Below are 17,634 nucleotides of genomic sequence, written 5' to 3' on the forward strand. Positions count from 1 at the left end.
CCGAGCGGGAAGTTTGACCACGAGTAAGTAATTTGACTAGAGGTAAGTGTAGTTAGAGATAGAGACTAAGCTATGCAAATAACTGAAACAATAGAAATTCTGAAAAAAATAGAAAAAAAATGGAGTGAAAAAAAATTAGAAACCCAAATGAATTAAAAAAATTTAGCGAAATAGCCTTTAGTCCCGGTTGGGGACACAAACCGGGACTAAAGGTCCTTCGCCCAGGCGCACGCTAGCCGCCCACGTGGACGGACCTTTAGTCGCGGTTCGTAAGCAACCGCGACTAAAGGGGGGGGGGCTTTAGTCGCGACCATTTAGTCCCGGTTGCGCAACCGCGACTAATGGCAGTTGCGAACCGGGACTAAAGCCCTTTTTTCTACCAGTGCGATGCGCCACAGCTTTGGATTGTGCACTACTGGGTTGAGCACCATATCTAGCATGCATCTTTGTTGACTGAGCCTGCAAGCATTCCAGCGGAGCGGGAGCAGAGGAATCGGCGACACAGGGGTGGGAAGGGGGTGATCCGATGAAGGGGGTCTGGGCGGGCAGGAGTTGAGGCCGGAAAGGGCGGCTGCCGGAGCTAGGTCTTGCTTTTCCTCGTTCCGTCGAGAGAGTCGAGAGGAGAAGCGAGCGCTTGCCCTATCAGCCGCCTCCTCACGCGTGCGGAGAAGACGGATAACGTAGGAGAAAACTCCAAACTAGGCCACGGCGTGAACCACATATATACTAGGGGTAGTCAATTTTTCTCCCTTATTTGGCATGTGTCACAGCCCACCTGACACACCTCTTTGTACGCTCGTGCATGCCGACAGATTAGGATCATGGAGGCTGCTTGTAGGGTAGTCACTGAATGCACGGGCAAAGGAGGCTCGCGAGACAGATCCAATCAAAAGCTTATCCCTAGACTATGGCTGAAGCAACCGCCAATAACACCCTTGGGCGCCGTGTCCTTATTGAGGGTGTCGGTGAGGTGATCGTGTCCCAAGAAAGTGTTAGAGAAACCCTAAATCCTTAAGGATATTGTATTTGGAGCTTGTGCCTCGACCAAGGGGATCACCGAATTTGGTTGGTGTTGATGAAAGGTGAGGAGGCCTCCGCGGCACAAGCCTTGCGTACTTTCCGCTTCTAAGCTCGCGCTTAGAATCGGAGCAGCACACTTATAGACATTGCTTGGCATGGTTCTTCACGTGTGTGTGGACATATCTTTCGTGTGTATCTTAGAAGCCGGTTCTATGGGTTTCTCTCGGTTTTCCACTAATTAACTGGACACCATTTTTCTTCTTGTATTCAATGAAATGACATTTCCATACTCTAGCAAAGAAGAAAACCAAGTAAATTCGAGGGAGACGCTATCGTCCATCGCAAGCTTCTCACCGTCCTGGCAGGATCGGACACATTTGCCCCTCCGCCGCAGCCGCGAGCCGCACGTGGCCTCGGATCCCGACAAGCCCACCAACCATCCGGCCCCACAGCCTGACATCACATCCAGATCTCCCGCCATCTCTCCCCCTCCTCTCCCGCCAAAAAGCGCACCGCCACAACAGGTCTCCGCCCCTGGGCCCACCCCGCAGCGTCTGCCCGCGCCTCCTTGCCGCGCAAACTAACCCGCCAAACGCACAGAAAGCCGCGCCGCCCCCCGCCCAGGACATAAAAATCCTATCTTTTTCGCGCGCACCCCAACCTACGCCGCCTCTGCCCCCCCTCCGACTCGAGTCCTCCTCCGCCACGCACGCCGCCCCACCGCGCACGCCCTAGCCCCGCCACCGCCGCTCGCCGGAGATTTACAGGGCTGAGATTGGTTCTGATTTCTCGTGACCTGAGGAAGTATGGACGGAGCGCCCCCCGCGAGCTCCGGGTCGGGACTCAGCGACGCGTGCTCGGTCACCCCGGCTCTCCGGAGGACGGAGAACGGGTCCACCGCCGCCGCCTCAGCCGCCGCCGCCGCGGCAGCCATGGAGGAGCGCTTCGCCGGTCTCTGCAAGGTACGCGCGGTCTCCGAGCCTGTCGGGATTAGGGATTTCGGTACTACGGGGTTTGAATCTTTTCTCAGGCGCCCTCCTCTCGTCGTCTGTATGCGGTAGTAATCCCGGTGTGTTTTCCTGCGGCGATCTGTTCTAGTTTCTCCCTGTAGGGTTTGTTTCCCCGCGGAGAAATCGTGGCTGGTTTGGCCCCAATCTCGGATTTTTCCTCCGGTTCGTCGCCGTATTTGGTCCTCTGTGTTCTTCGCCGGCGTTAGACTGTTTGGGGGGGAAATCTGCGGCCTTTTTCGCCCTATCGCTCCGGATCAGAGGGATTCTGCGCTCTCCTCCCCTCGGATTACATTATCTTGACAAAATTTTCCGCCCCTTCCGATTTTTCTCTGTGATTTCGTGCTCTCGCTCCTAAATCCTCAGGGGGAAACGCTGTGTCGCGAATGTCTGAGTGATGTGCTCTAGGCTTATGATTGCGAATGATCTTTTAGGGCTAAAGTTCGGCGATTCATGGTTGTTGCTACTTCAATCCTAGAAAAAAAACAATTTTTAATCTGTGTTTCTCCGCTCTACAGAACTTTCTGCGCGCCACCCGTCTTAACACGAGCGATATTTTTTTTACCTGTGTATTTAGTTGATTTTTAATGCTTGAACTCTTACCATGATGTAGGAGAAACGACAAGCTTCCATCTTCTGCGCTATTTTTATGCCCTGAGTTTTGGTATTATCAGCTAATTTCTGAACTACTCTGTTTCCTGGCGAACAGAGCAAGCTAGCTCTCAACGAGAGCACGACGAGGCAGGCGATGCAGCTGTTCAAGGAGACCAGGATCATCCTCCAGTCCAGCATGTCGTCTTTGGCCACTGGATCGGTAAATCTCGTCTTCTTCTTCTTCATCAGCTGCTTCCAGTTCGACAAAATGCCATGCAGCTAACCTTTGTGCTTCTTGTGCCCCTATAGCCTGAGGAGACCGAGAGGTCCTGGTCCGCCTGTGTTCTGTACTGCGTGTCTAAGCTCAGCACAGGGGAGAAAGCCAAGGTAGATGGTGGCATCACGCTGCGCCAGATCCTGAGGGCATTTGAACTCAAGTAAGCATTTGTTGCAAAGTTTTGATTTTGTTGTGTGCTACATGTGCATTTTTTTGGTGTGTTGTAAGCAAGTGCTCAGTTTGTGCTAATCTGATACTTTTCTCTCTTGATGCCCTGCAGAATTGTTGATTTTTTCAAGGAGATGCCTCAGTTCTGCATAAAGGTTGGATTCATTCTGACTGGTCTGTATGGTTCAGATTGGGAGAAGAGGCTTGAGGTAATACAACACACACACCAAAAGTCTTCTCCCCTGTTTCAGAACTGAAACAAGTTTTAGGTGTTCATCCCTTACTGATTAGTGCATTTTCTTTGTTTTGTGCTCAGTTACAGGAGATGCAAGCTGGTATTGTCCATTTATGCTCACTAGGCCGGTGAGTGATACTTCACGTTATGTTTACTTTTGGCTGGCTACCTGTAACCTAAAATGTCCATTTAGTAATTATGTTCACTGAACTGTAGCTCATTTGCCCTTCTTCCTCTTTCTTGTACTAGTTTTTCTTTGGTATTATCAGTTATGAACTATTATGTTTTGATACATGACAGCGATGTTTGTCTGGTTCAGGTATTACAAACGCGCATACGAGGAGCTATTCCTGTCAAATGACGGCAAGCCTGCAGATAACTCTTCAGAACCAAATGCACAACAAGCTTCTGAACATTATCGCTTTGGATGGTTACTCTTCTTATCTCTTAGAATCCAAACAAATAGCCGGTCCAAGAATCTTTTAACATCCACAACTGAGCTAGTTTCTGTGTTGGTAAGGACTCCCTACTATGATCAGTTTCACGTGTGTCTTCTGATCTTCCCTTCTCACGCAACAAGACAATCGATGTATAATATTAGTCAACTTGTAAATAATGATTACTTCCTACTGCCTGCAGGCTGTACTTATTATTCATATCCCTGCGCGGCTAAGGAACTTCAGTATCCAGGATTCGTCCTGCTTTGGTAACAACTACCTCATTATTTTGACTTTTCTATATTCATGCATAGCTTGTTTGGTATTTACAGCTTTAAGCTGATGGATGATGTTTATCATTTGAATCAGCTAAAAAGTCAGATAAGGGAGTCAAGCTTATTGCATCCCTTTGCGAAAGATATCTTACCTCAGAAGATGAGTTGCGCAAAGCACTAGAGAAGACAAACACTCTCATTATGGATATTCTTAAAAAGAAACCTTGCTCAGATGCTACAGAGCTCCAGCAGGGCAATTTGTCGTTTATTGATCCAGGTATGAGTCTGGTCTGAAAATAAAAGTTCAAAGTTTTGCAATCAATGTTTGTCTTCAAGAAATTTTTGCTGCCCAATGCTACAACTACTTTATTATTTAATGCAGAGGGCTTGACATTTTTTAAGAATTTTCTCGAGGAAGATTCATTGAAATCAAGTTTGCAGACCCTCGAAAAGGAATATGAGAATGCACTTAACACTAAGGGAGAATTAGATGAGCGCATGTTCGCTAATGATGAGGATAGTTTGCTTGGCAGTGGAAGTCTGTCAGGAGGTGCCATTAAGTTACCGGGCACAAAGGTAATTACGAATAAAGTTAAACCTGCTCCTTCATTCCTTCAGCGCTTAAAAGCTTTGATCTTTAATAACATTATCTGTGATATTCCAGAGAAAGTATGATGTTATGACCTCACCTACAAAATCAACAACAAGCCGAGCTCCAATGTCTCCTCCACGTTTCTGTCCATCACCTACCGGAAATAGCTTTTGCAACTCAAAGATTGCTCCTTCCACCCCAGTGAGCACAGCCATGACAACTGCCAAGTGGCTTCGGTCTACAATAACACCCCTTCCTTCAAGACCTTCTGGGGAGTTGCTGCGCTTCTTCTCGTCATGTGATAAGGATGTAACAGATGACATTACATCTAGAGCTGCCATTATACTCGGAGCCATATTCACAGGAAGTTCTTTTGGTGAGCGTATGTGTACTAGTGTGCGAAACACAAATGGGATGGATGCTATCTGGACAGAGCAAAGGAAAATGGAAGCTCTTAAGCTGTATTATAGAGTTCTAGAATCAATGTGCCGAGCAGAGTCACAGATCTTGAGTGGGAGCAATCTTACATCACTTCTGTCTAATGAGCGCTTTCATCGGTGCATGATTGCCTGTTCTGCTGAGTTAGTTCTGGCCACTCACAAGACAGTCACAATGATGTTTCCAGCTGTGTTAGAGAAAACTGGTATAACAGCTTTTGACTTGAGTAAAGTCATAGAGAGCTTTGTTAGGCATGAAGATACACTTCCACGAGAGTTGAAGCGTCATTTGAATTCACTGGAGGAGCGGCTTCTGGAAAGCCTGGCATGGGAGAAAGGCTCCTCAATGTACAATTCCTTAATTGTTGCTAGACCAGCATTATCTGCAGAAATAAATCGGCTAGGTCTACTGGCTGAGCCAATGCCATCACTTGATGCTATTGTAGTGCATCATGATATTTCAGTGGGGGGCCTTCCACCTCTTCCATTTCAAAAGCAAGAACTCTTACAAGGTAAGAGTCTTACAAAGCCACCATCAACATATGCCTGTTTCATCATCATTTTTTAAAGTGTTGTTAAATGAGCAGTTTCTCTAGGGCTTTTCCGTTTCCATATATGAGTGAGTTATTATTGAACTTCCTGTGTGTCATGTTTTCTGTAGATAAAGATGAAGTTAGATCGCCCAAAAGAGCTTGTACTGAAAGGAGAAATGTGCTGGTAGACATCTCATTTAGATCGCCAGTGAAAGATACCATCAAATCAAAGTCACTACCTCCTCTTCAATCGGCGTTTGCAAGGTTTATATTCCTCCTTGATTCCTGTGTATACTTGTCAGGTCAGCAAGATGCTCAAACTGTAACTTTTAATTTTTTGCCTTGATTGCAGCCCAACAAGACCTAATCCTGCAGCAGCAGGAGAAACATGTGCAGAGACAGGAATAGGTGTATTCTTGAGCAAGGTGGGTGCTTTCGATGCGATGTACTGTGATGCACTAAAATGCTTGCTGATTACACTACACCTTTTTGCCCCCTGCAGATAGCAAAACTTGCAGCTATTAGAATCAAAGGTCTCTGTGAAAAAATGAATCTTCATCAACAAACTGTGGAGTGTGTATACTCCCTTGTCCAGCAAATCATCAACCACCACACTGCGCTTTTTTCAACAGGCATGTTGACCAAATTATACTGTGCAGCATATATGGAGTTGCAAAGGTATGTTTAAATCACTGGACTTTGAAAATCTGCAGATAAAGGTCTCTCTCAATACAGTTTTTTTATTGTTCATTTATTGCTGTTTGCAGGTAACTAAATTGGCCCTTACATTCAAGGAGATTATTTATAGCTACAGAAAACAGCCTCATTGCAAGCCACAGGTTTTCCGTAGTGTTTATGTCCATTGGCCATCAAGAAGCCGCAGTGGGGTAAAGCTCCACCTTGTTTTGTTGTTAGTGACCTCTTGTTCAAATCTCTGTTACTTGACGCACTTATCTGACAAACTCTTTTCACACCAGAAAATCGGAGCGGACCATCTTGATATTATCACTTTCTACAATGAAGTTTTTATTCCTACCGTCAAGCCTTTCTTGGTAGATCTTGGACCTTGCACCAGTCCAAACAAAAACAGCGAGGAAAAAAGCGCTTCTGATGGTATGTATTGATTTACTGAAATTAAGCAACACTGTTGAAATGCTGAATTTGTAAATGATTTTCCTGAAGTATTCTTTTTGTCATATCAGCAGTTCCATTTCCAGAATCTCCTCGGCTGGCTAGGTTTCCAACCCTTCCTGACATGTCTCCAAAGAAAGTGTCTGCTACTCGTAATGTTTACGTCTCCCCACTACGAACATCAAAGGTGCGTGTCTTCTACCTCTTAAATCTTCTATGTGTTAGTATATGTATGATCATCTGACTCTAAATTGCTATGCAAGTCTTTGATCAATGTCATTGACCATTTCAGATGGATACTTTGCTTTCTCCAAGCTCTAAGAGCTATTACGCCTGCGTCGGGGAGAGCACCCAAGCATTCCAGAGCCCTTCCAAAGACTTGAAGGCCATTAACACCCGCCTAAACAGGTAAAGTCACAGAGGAAAAGTTTCTGACATTCAACTATCAAGGAGAAACACAATACTTATCCCCAGAATACTTGAAATTTGTGCAGCGGGAAGAAAGTCAACGGAAAGCTCAACTTTGATGTTGTCGATGATCAGGTCGTCGCTAGGAGTCTCACCGACCAAAATGGCGCCTCCGCTGCTCTGGTGGCGGTTCTTGGCACCAAGACGCCGGTGAAATCCGAGCAGGCAGACTCTTAGCTCCTTACGTGGTATTGCGTCACGACCTATCGATACAAATGTTAGTCTGTTAGGTGTCAGCTGATCTAATGTTAGATGTTTAGAAGAAGCCCTTCTTTATACCTCTTGTTATGTTCCCTGACATGGGGAGTCCCTCTGTGAGCAGCTCTTATTATCTGCGACATATAAGAAAGGCTGCCCTGAGAGCCTCCCCTAACCTCACATGGCTTTTGAGCCTCTTTGTTTGGAAGACTTGATGCTAATTTTAGTGTAGTAGGTAGCAATCTTGTAAATGAAAGCTGCTTGTTCATGTTGGATGTTTTGTCATGATGTGCTACTACTTCACCAATCTGCCATGGTTTGAATTCCTACAGCTGAAAGCCAGTACGAACTAATGAAAACCGCAGCACAGTACATATTCACTGTATACATTCCATGTAACTAGTTCAAACTGTGAATTTTTTTCTTGAGGAGGATGAGCCCTGGCCCGTTCATACTTAAAGGTATTTGAACAGTTTGTCTTGACTATTATTTGGAATGGAGACTGGCTTTTCTTCTGCTAATGATGAACTCGTACAACTCGGCAACATACACTTGTACTGACAAGTAATTACAGGTCATCAGAAACTGATGGTAGCTAATCGATATGCACTTACTGCTTCTTGTGTATATTAGCTATGAATCTTGGATGCAGGAAAGAGAACGAGACCGGGTTACATATCTGCGTTTTCAGAGTTCAGACTGCCAGACGAGTTTGTTCTTAAAAAAGAGTAAAAAACCCACGTTTGGCTGGGAAACTGAAGCAGAGGCGCTTCAATCACCACTACTCACCGGTCACCACTCACCAGACCATGACAAAATATGTGGTGTGAACTACTGACATGGAATACATACGGTCAGGTCACTTCAATTGTCACTGCTGTGACTGGTGAGTAGTTGTGTCCGTTGAAGTGACCTGAACTACCACCTTTTCTCCCGCGGCTTGCCAGCCTAGCTGCCTAGGCCTAGAAGCTTCATTGACATCGTCAAGGGCTCATGGCAAATTCTGGCAGAAGTTGGCTCCAACCCACACTTGGATATTTCAACAGCCGGAGAGCTTCTTGGTTAGGGCATCTCCGACTGCGTCCGTTTGTGTTGGGGGCAGTCCTAGCGGCCGACGCATTTCGTCCGACGAGACCGATATGTTCTCTATTTTAAAGTAGAGAGAAAAAAATGTTCACCATGGTATTTCTAGGTGGAATCAAGGTTTTAAACTAGCTAGTGCAATATGTTGAAACAAATTAAACATACAAAGTGTGAAAAATATGTCCAAACTAATTTTTAAACTAGCTACTTCTTCACGGAGGCGCTTCCTGCTGGTCACCTCTTCGGAAGAGCTAGTACAGGTGGACACGTCCGACGAGTTTGTGTCCCCCTCCGACGAGTAGTCATTGGTGTCGTCGTCGTTGCACGCATGTTGCGCCTTCGCCATGGCCCTTGCCTCCTCCTCTGCCTCCAGTCATCTCCACCTTGCATCTTCATCCTCTTCCTTTTCCTCCGCCTTGTCTTGGCCATCGTCAACAACGGCGTCCCCCTCATCCTGGTCATCGTCGGCAACGGCGTCCCCCTCCTCATCCTGGCCATCATCGGTGACGGCCTCCCCCTTCCCCTCCTGGACGTCCGTCGGCAGGGAGCTAGAGCTGCTCGACGTGGCAGCTCTATCCCACCAATGGCGCCATCACGGCGGCTTCCCCTTGCTATCGGTGTCCGATGGCAAAGATAGGTTGCTCATGGCTCAGTCATGGAGATGAATGGCGCAGGCCGGTTGGAGATCCTTAGCGCAGACGCATAGGTCTTATTGATCGGGGATTAATGGCGGCACAAATATCGAAGAGGGTTGCGGTAGCTCTTCCGCGGCGGTTCGCGCTCCATTCCGGTGGTTTGCTCGTCGATCGACGCGGTTGCCACTCGGGCGGTTGCCCTTCTCAGCAGTTGTTGTGCTTACATTCGCGTCGGCTCGAGCCAAGGTCACTGCCAGGCGGGCCCGTGGGAGAAGCGAGCGAACGCTCGGCGCGACCGCGCCGCGTCCGCGGAGATGCACACGTGCCACATATTTGGGCCATGTTTACGTCTCCGCGGACGATCCGGTCACTATGTGTCGTTCCGCTGGAACAGGGTGCATGCGCATTTTTCGACCGCGCGGACGCAAACGGTCGCTCATCGTCCGCTTGCGTCGCCCAGTTGGAGATGCCCTTATACTTGTTAGAGCATCTCAACCGACCGGCAGCGCTGCATGGGCGCGCCGACAGGAGGTTCTTAGTTTAGAGAAGGTCATTCCACATCGGCGTATATGTATGCCGGCCTCCATTTTTTGTTTTTTTTTTTGGACCAATTACAACATTTTGCATAGTTTAAACAATTGAAATATTTTTGCAGTGTTAAAACAAACCGTTTATTTCACATAAATAGTTCAAATAGATAAATTAATCATACAAGAATAAAAATAAATTGCAATGGATCATACGCGGCGTTTCCTCTCCGCACACACCACAAATGCTCAACTAAATCATTCTGTAATTGAGTATGAACACCAACATCTCGGACTTCTTCATGCATCCGTGGGAAAGAAAGCAAACTAGGCTGGTACTTGCTCAACCTCAGCAAGAGGTCCCTAAAAATTAAATGGATGGTCATCATCCTCTAGTGCTCCATGCTCACTCCTAATCATTATGTTGTGCATGATCACACAAGCGTTTATCACCTCCCACATCTGAGACTCCGACTCCAACCAAGTTAGAGCAGGATACCGAATAATGCCAAAACATTGTTGGAGCACGCCAAATGCTCGCTCTACACCCGAAGCAGGATCTGAAATTATCTTCACAAATGTAGCATATCGTAGATAGATACCACCGGCTAGATACTACCCCTTGTTGCATATGTGGCCGTTGATCTCGAAGTTGACCTGTGGAGCATGTGCCTCAACTAGCCTTGCAAACACCGGAGAGCATTGCAACACGTTGATGTTGTTGTGAGTTCCTGCCATGCTGAAGAAAACGTGCCAAATCGAGAGGTCATAGTCAACCACTGCCTCAAGTATGACACTACACTCCCGATGTGCCTCTTGTACAACCCTTGCTAAGCAAATGGACAATTCTTCCAATCCAGCGCATGCAGTCGATACTCCTGAGCATCCAAGAAAAACCTCTTGCTGAATGTATCTCTTCATTTGGTGCCCTTAAATAGGCTCCCCAAACACTGCAATAAGACATGTGATAGTCTCGAGGCATGTCGACTCGGCTATGCATAGATAGTCATCGGGTGCATCTGGAGATCTTCGTCTGTAAGACAGCGCATAGCAACCGTGCACTTCTGAATTGATGAGAACCCCCATAAGCTAGTGCAGTCTTTCTTGCACGTGAAGTAGTTAGCGCCGATTTCTGGGCGATTCTTCCACCCCAATGCATGCAGTTCATACTCCCAAGCATCCCAAACCTCTCGCTGCATTTTGTGCCAGGATCCGAGTTGTGTCTTCTTCATTTGGTGCCTTCAAATAGTCTGGCCCAAAGACTGCAACCACTACCTTTAAAATCTTTAGACACTATCGAAGCATGTCGACTCATCTATGCGCCGATAGTCATCGGCTGCATCTGGGAGAGCTTCGTATGGAAGATGACGTATAGTAGCCGTGCACATGAGAACCCCCATGAAGTCTTTCTTGCGCAGATTTAGGATGAACAAGGATCTGTTCATGAAGATTGTATTGTGTCATTCCGTTTTTCATTATACTTTCGTTTGACTACATGATACTTATTATGTGGTTGCACATTGGTGCCGATTTATGGAAAAACAAATCGCGATGCTCTGTTTCAACCAGTTCTAGTCTTCTTTGCAAGTTGACAACTTACTTTTTTGCGGCTGTGAAATCCTGGTGGTTTCACATGGACACTCATGCTTAGCCATTTGAGAGGGGAATTTCATAAGCTGTATCCCCTAGGATGGGCCGTGGTGGCGTGGGCTGGCTTCAAGGCCGAAGTTAGCGCGGAGGGCAACTATAAAAGGGAACGAGATGTGCCAGGAAGCGACGAATAGAATTGAAGACTGAACTCTACTTCCCTGAATCCCTTACGTCTCCTCCCCAACCCTATTGTGTCTCCGGATTTTTCTGTGAGATTCCTTCCGTCTATTTCTGAATCTAAGTTCCCCTCTCGAATCCTCCTTCATGTGTATCATGGCGACCAAGGATCGTGACATAGCTTTAATATCCCAGGTTTAGAGGCAATAAAATGAGAGAACACCAAAGTGTGCATTGCATTCATGCATAGAAAATCCGGGGAATTTTCGCGCTTTCAAATAAAACTTACCACAGTCACTGAAGTTTCACTTGACTTGCTGGAATTGAAATAGATCATCAAGTCAAGCGCTATAAACTTCACTATGATCTTTGCTAAAACCCTGTTTTGGGTAGAGATGATTTGATCTAGGGGCTAGATCAAATAGAATTAGTTTTACAACAAACAACACCTTAAGTAAGGATCAACTACCAGATCTTATAAAAGGATCTCAACATGTCATTCCTTACAACAACACATGAATAATTATTCAATCCTAAATCAAAGAAAACAATTAATTAAGACACTATTCTATACTTATCTTATCCATGTCTCCTACTAAATAAATGTTCCTACCATGAGTCACATGGTATATCTTTTCAACTACAATACTTAAACCAAGTCAAGAACACTCATATTCATTCTTCATTAACCCTTGACCATTCCAACCTTGTTTCCCAACTCATACCATTAAACCTAGAGAAAGGAGAGAATCATTCATATGCTTATTCTATCCATAAATAGAATCTACAATACTATTTAAACCTTATCCAAGTGAGTTACTTGTTGATACTAACCAATGATACAAGAAATATAAGTCAAGTGCTAAACCCTACTTGACCTAGCTCACACTTGATGGTAAGTAAGAATTTATTCCTCTAGTAATTATATAGAGGCAAGTGTTGTGATCATTACAACTTGGTAATGACCATAAACCCTAGAGGAACCCTACCTATTCAGAAGAGCTCAACTTAAAGAGGTATACTCAAGTATATGGACTTATACTTGATCTTGGAGAGAGAACCATGATTCACTAATGAATTATTATGAGACCAATACCTTGATCATTAAATTGGGTGATGATCATAAACCCTAAGAATCTAAGTGAGTGTGTTGAGAGAAGTACTAAAGAAGAGCGACTAGTGAGGAATAAGTGGATCATGTCTAATGCATGATCTTACCTTATAAATTGAGATGATAAGTTAAACCTATACATGTTATCAATAGATCTCATTCTTCACATGAAATGATAAATATATCAATAGTAGTTAATCCAGACCCATACTCATGTCTTGTATAGAGTAGTAATGATATTGTATTTAAACCTTGCCTATTCAAACACTTGAGACAAACCTAACATTGCCTTGATACAATAATTCTACCAAAGTGAGGAGGATAACCCTAGCCACTAAAACATGATCAAAGCTTGTACCATATCTTAATCCTAGTTGTGTATCACTTGGGTGATCACTACTAAAACCCTAGACCATATTAGAAGACCAATCCAAGTATCACTTTGGATTATAAATAGAACCCTGCCATACCTCATGCCTATTTATACTTTAGTTTAGTGAAGCTTAGTCAAAACCCTAAACCCATTCATATGAGATCATATTCACATAAAATATTGTCCTAACTTGTGTATCATAGGTCATAAGTATAAGTCAAGCCAGTTACACTTAAGCTTAAAAGCTATTTCAGTAATTAGAGTGAAACCAATATTCCATTCCTATTTCTGCTTTCCAAGTAAATTGTTTAGTTGATCAAATAGGAATAATATATTAGAGCTTAAACCATCACCTCAGCAAGTGAATTAATCATGATGAGTATAGGATCTATCTTAAATAATTTAAGCTAAAAGTTTGATTATTAATTATAGAGTTTATTCCACTATCTTCTTAAACCTCAGAAATAATTATATACATAAAATCATGACCATAACATCACCTCTCAATTAAGAAACCAATTTAGTATCAACTTATAAATTGTTATTTGTAAGTAACTACAAAATGAAACTAATACAGTCACTTGGAAATCAAATTACTTTTTGAAAATTATATTGAACATTTCAAAATTTAAATCAAATAATATCTATGGGGAAGATTTTCTTCTCATACTTAATAATGCTAATAAGTATATATATAAGTATTCAAACAAAACATTTTAAATTAAACCCAAAGTATTTATAAATGCTTGAGACAATTAAGTAGGAGTTAACTATTCTAAAAACCTGCAAAAACAGAGAACAATTCAAATCTGAATTAAAAAACAGAAAATATAAACATAAAATAAAAAGAGAAAAAAAGAGAGGGGAGAGGCTTACCTTACCTGGACGAGCAGCCCGTGGACAGCCCAGCAACAAGCCCATCACCACGCCACCTTGCACAGAAGCCAGCTTGGCCCAGTCCATGCAAGAAGGCCCGCTGGATATATCCAAATTCAAAGCCCATCAAAGACTCTCCTACATGAAAGGATCTGAGTCCATCCAAATGATATTAAGCAAAATCCTATTCTGGAAAGAATGGCAAAGTAAGGGATTTCAGTTAATGCCATAAGTAAGAATGTTTTGCCAAAGCATCATACCCCTTCGTGGGATAAGAACAAAGAAGACGAGTGCTGGCGTGTAGTTGACGTGGGAGTTAGAAATCTTTGTGGTGTAACTTTTCTTCAGGTCCCCGGCAACGGCGCCAGAAAACAGTCTTGATGCGTGCAGTCGACACGTCCGTTGGGAACCCCAAGAGGAAGGTGTGATGCGTACAGTAGCAAGTTTTCCCTCAGTAAGAAACCAAGGTTTAATCGAACCAGTAGGAGTCAAGAAGCACGTTGAAGGTTGTTGGTGGCGGAATGTAGTGCGGCGCAACACCGAGGATTCCGGCGCCAACGTGGAACCCGCACAACACAACCAAAGTACTTTGCCCCAACGAAACAGATGGAGGTTGTCAATCTCACCGGCTTGCCGTAACAAAGGATTAGATGTATAGTGTGGATGATGATTGTTTGCGTAAAACAAGTAGAACAAGTATTGCAAGTAGATTGTATTTGATGTAAAAGAATGGACCGGGGTCCACAGTTCACTAGAGGTGTCTCTCCCATAAGATAAATAGCATGTTGGGTGAACAAATTACAGTTGGGCAATTGACAAATAGAGAGGGCATGACCATGCACATACATGATATAATGAGTATAGTGAGATTTAATTGGGCATTACGACAAAGTACATAGACCGCTATCCAGACATGCATCTATGCCTAAAAAGTCCACCTTCGAGTTATCATCCGAACCCCTTCCAGCATTAAGTTGCAAACAACGTGACAATTGCATTAAGTATGGTGCGTAATGTAATCAATAACTACATCCTCGGACATAGCATCAATGTTTTATCCCTAGTGGCAACAAAGACATCCACAACCTTAGAACTTTCGTCACATCGTCCCGCATTTAATGGAGGCATGAACCCACTATCGAGCATAAATACTCCCTCTTGGAGTTAAGAGTAAAAACTTGGCCGAGCCTCTACTAATAACGGAGAGCATGCAAGATCATAAACAACACATAGGTAATAGATTGATAATCAACATAACATAGTATTCTCTATCCATCGGATCCCAACAAACACAACATATAGCATTACGGATAGATGATCTTGATCATGTTAGGCAGCTCACAAGATCCGACAATGAAGCACATAAGGAGAAGACGACCATCTAGCTACTGCTATGGACCCATAGTCCAGGGGTGAACTACTCACTCATCACTCCGGAGGCGACCATGGCGGTGAAGAGTCCTCCGGGAGATGATTCCCCTCTCCGGCAGGGTGCCGGAGGCGATCTCCTGAATCCCCCGAGATGGGATTGGCGGCGGCGGCGTCTCCGGAAGGTTTTCCGTATCGTGGCTCTCGGTACCGGGGGTTTCGCGACGGAGGCTTTAAGTAGGCGGAAGGGCGAGTCGGGAGGGTCACGAGGGACCCACACAACGGGGCCGCGCGGCCAGCACTCCGGGCCGCGCCGCCCGGCGTGTCGTCGCCTCGTGGCCCCACTTCGTTTACTCCTCGGACTTCTGGAAGCTTCGTGCAAAAATAGGACCCTGGGCGTTGATTTCGTCCAATTCCGAGAATATTTCCTTACTAGGATTTCTGAAACCAAAAACAGCAGAAAACAGCAACTGGCTCTTCGTCATCTCGTTAATAGGTTAGTGCCGGAAAATGCATAAATATGACATAAAGTATGCATAAAACATGTAGATATCATCAATAATGTGGCATGGAACATAAGAAATTATCGATACGTCGGAGACGTATCGGCATCCCCAAGCTTAGTTCTCGCTCGTCCCGAGCGGTAAACGATAACAAAGATAATTTCGGAGTGACATGCCATCATAACCTTGATCATACTATTGTAAGCATATGTAATGAATGCAGCGATCAAAACAATGGTAATGACATGAGTAAACAAATGAATCATATAGCAAAGACTTTTCATGGATAGTACTTTCAAGATAAGCATCAATAAGTCTTGCATAAGAGTTAACTCATAAAGCAATAAATCAAAGTAAAGGTATTGAAGCAACACAAAGGAAGATTAAGTTTCAGCGGTTGCTTTCAACTTATAACATGTATATCTCATGGATATTGTCAATGTAAAGTAATATAACAAGTGCATAAAACATGTAGATATCATCAATAATGTGGCATGGAACATAAGAAATTATCGATACGTCGGAGACGTATCAATGAGCTTCTTCTTCCTCTCACGGGGGAGCGATAGCACGACGTGCCGAGGCCACGTCCCGGCCGTTTTAGTGGACTTTGTGAGCTCGTCGCCGACCGTGAGGATCCTATAAATACCCTCGACGAACCATAGTTTTTCGTTTCTTCTTTCCTCCTCCAATTTCTCCCCAGATCGAAACCCTAGCTGCGCCGGCCAACTCGTCTCGCGGCCGTCTGGAGCATCCCCAGGCCTCGCCGTGGACGCCGTTGGAACCACTGACCTCGACTTACTCAGCCCATGCAAGGAATCGAGCTGAAGATCTCTGGAGCGTCTGAAAGGACACGAATGTCGCCTAGAGGGGGGTGAATAGGCGATTTAAAACTTTTACGAGATGGGCTTAACAAATGCGGAATAAAACTAGCGTTTACTTTGTCAAGCCCAAAGCCTATATACTATTGTTCACCTATGTGCACCAACAACTTATTCTAAGCAATACAAGCAAGTATGTGATAGCAAGATATATATAACTCCAAGCACGATGGCTATCACAAGGTAAAGTGCATAAGTAAAGAGCTCGGGTATAGAGATAACCGAGGCACGCGAGAGACGATGATTTATCCCGGAGTTCACACTCTTGCGAGTGCTAATCTCCGGTGGAGAGGTGCGGTTGCTTAGTGCTCCCGAACGCCACAAGAGGCTCACCTTGAGGTGTGGTTGCTCGATGCACACCAACGCCACAAAGGCCTCACCCCAAGATGCGGTACTCACACCACACACCGAACGCTACGAAGGCGCCTCACCTAAATCTCCGGTGACCCTCGCCACAAAGGCCTAGGTCACGGTTCCACTAAGGGATTTCCTTCGAGGCGGAAACCGGGCCTTACACAAAGATTGGGGCACACATCCACAACTTAATTAGAGGCTCCCAACAAATCGCCACAAAGGCCTAGAATCCGTCTAGGGTTCCAAGAACCCAAGAGTAACAACCTTCTTGCTTTCACCTCCACGAATCACCGTGGAGAAATCAAACCGATGCACCAAATGCAATGGCAAGAACACCACAAAGATGCTCAAGTCCTTCTCTCTCAAATTCCAACAAAGCTACAAAAGCTATTGGGGGAATAAGAGAGGAAGAACAAAGAGGAGGAACACCAAATTTCTCCAAGATCTAGATCTAGTGGATTCCCCTCACAAAGAGAGGGATTTGATTGGTGAAGATGTAGATCTAGATCTCCTCTATCTTTCTCTCAAATAGATGCAAGATTCATGGGAGGGAGAGGGAGATAGCAAGCTCAAAGAAGGTCAACAATGGAGGCAAAACGAGCTCAAAACGACCAGGAACTTTGGGGAAGAAGACCCCCTTAAATAGGGGCCAAAATATCTGACCGTTATGGCCAAAATCGCGTCTCGGCGGCAGTGCCGGAGTGCTCCCGGCGGCAGTGCCGGAGTGCTCCCAGCGGCACTGCCGGCCTCCCTGTTTATACCCAAACACTCGGTACGAAAACAT

General features: G+C 44.9%; 1 protein-coding gene across 1 annotated transcript; it reads left to right on the top strand.

The window, feature by feature from the left end:
- The first annotated feature begins 1,937 nt into the window (after positions 1 to 1,937).
- Positions 1,938 to 7,661, top strand: LOC124679111 (retinoblastoma-related protein 1-like). Its single transcript, XM_047214936.1, is given in 19 exon segments — positions 1,938 to 1,982; positions 2,737 to 2,841; positions 2,931 to 3,058; positions 3,179 to 3,275; positions 3,383 to 3,429; positions 3,621 to 3,816; positions 3,941 to 4,007; positions 4,108 to 4,290; positions 4,396 to 4,589; positions 4,678 to 5,554; positions 5,704 to 5,839; positions 5,928 to 6,000; positions 6,078 to 6,192; positions 6,195 to 6,253; positions 6,343 to 6,462; positions 6,553 to 6,688; positions 6,778 to 6,893; positions 6,999 to 7,114; positions 7,201 to 7,661. Coding segments are annotated over 19 exon segments (2,946 nt in total). The 5' UTR covers positions 1,938 to 1,952; the 3' UTR covers positions 7,352 to 7,661.
- Positions 7,662 to 17,634: the final 9,973 nt, after the last annotated feature.

The sequence above is a fragment of the Lolium rigidum genome, chromosome 1 (assembly GCF_022539505.1).
Source record: "Lolium rigidum isolate FL_2022 chromosome 1, APGP_CSIRO_Lrig_0.1, whole genome shotgun sequence".
In the NCBI taxonomy this organism is placed as follows: domain Eukaryota; kingdom Viridiplantae; phylum Streptophyta; class Magnoliopsida; order Poales; family Poaceae; genus Lolium; species Lolium rigidum.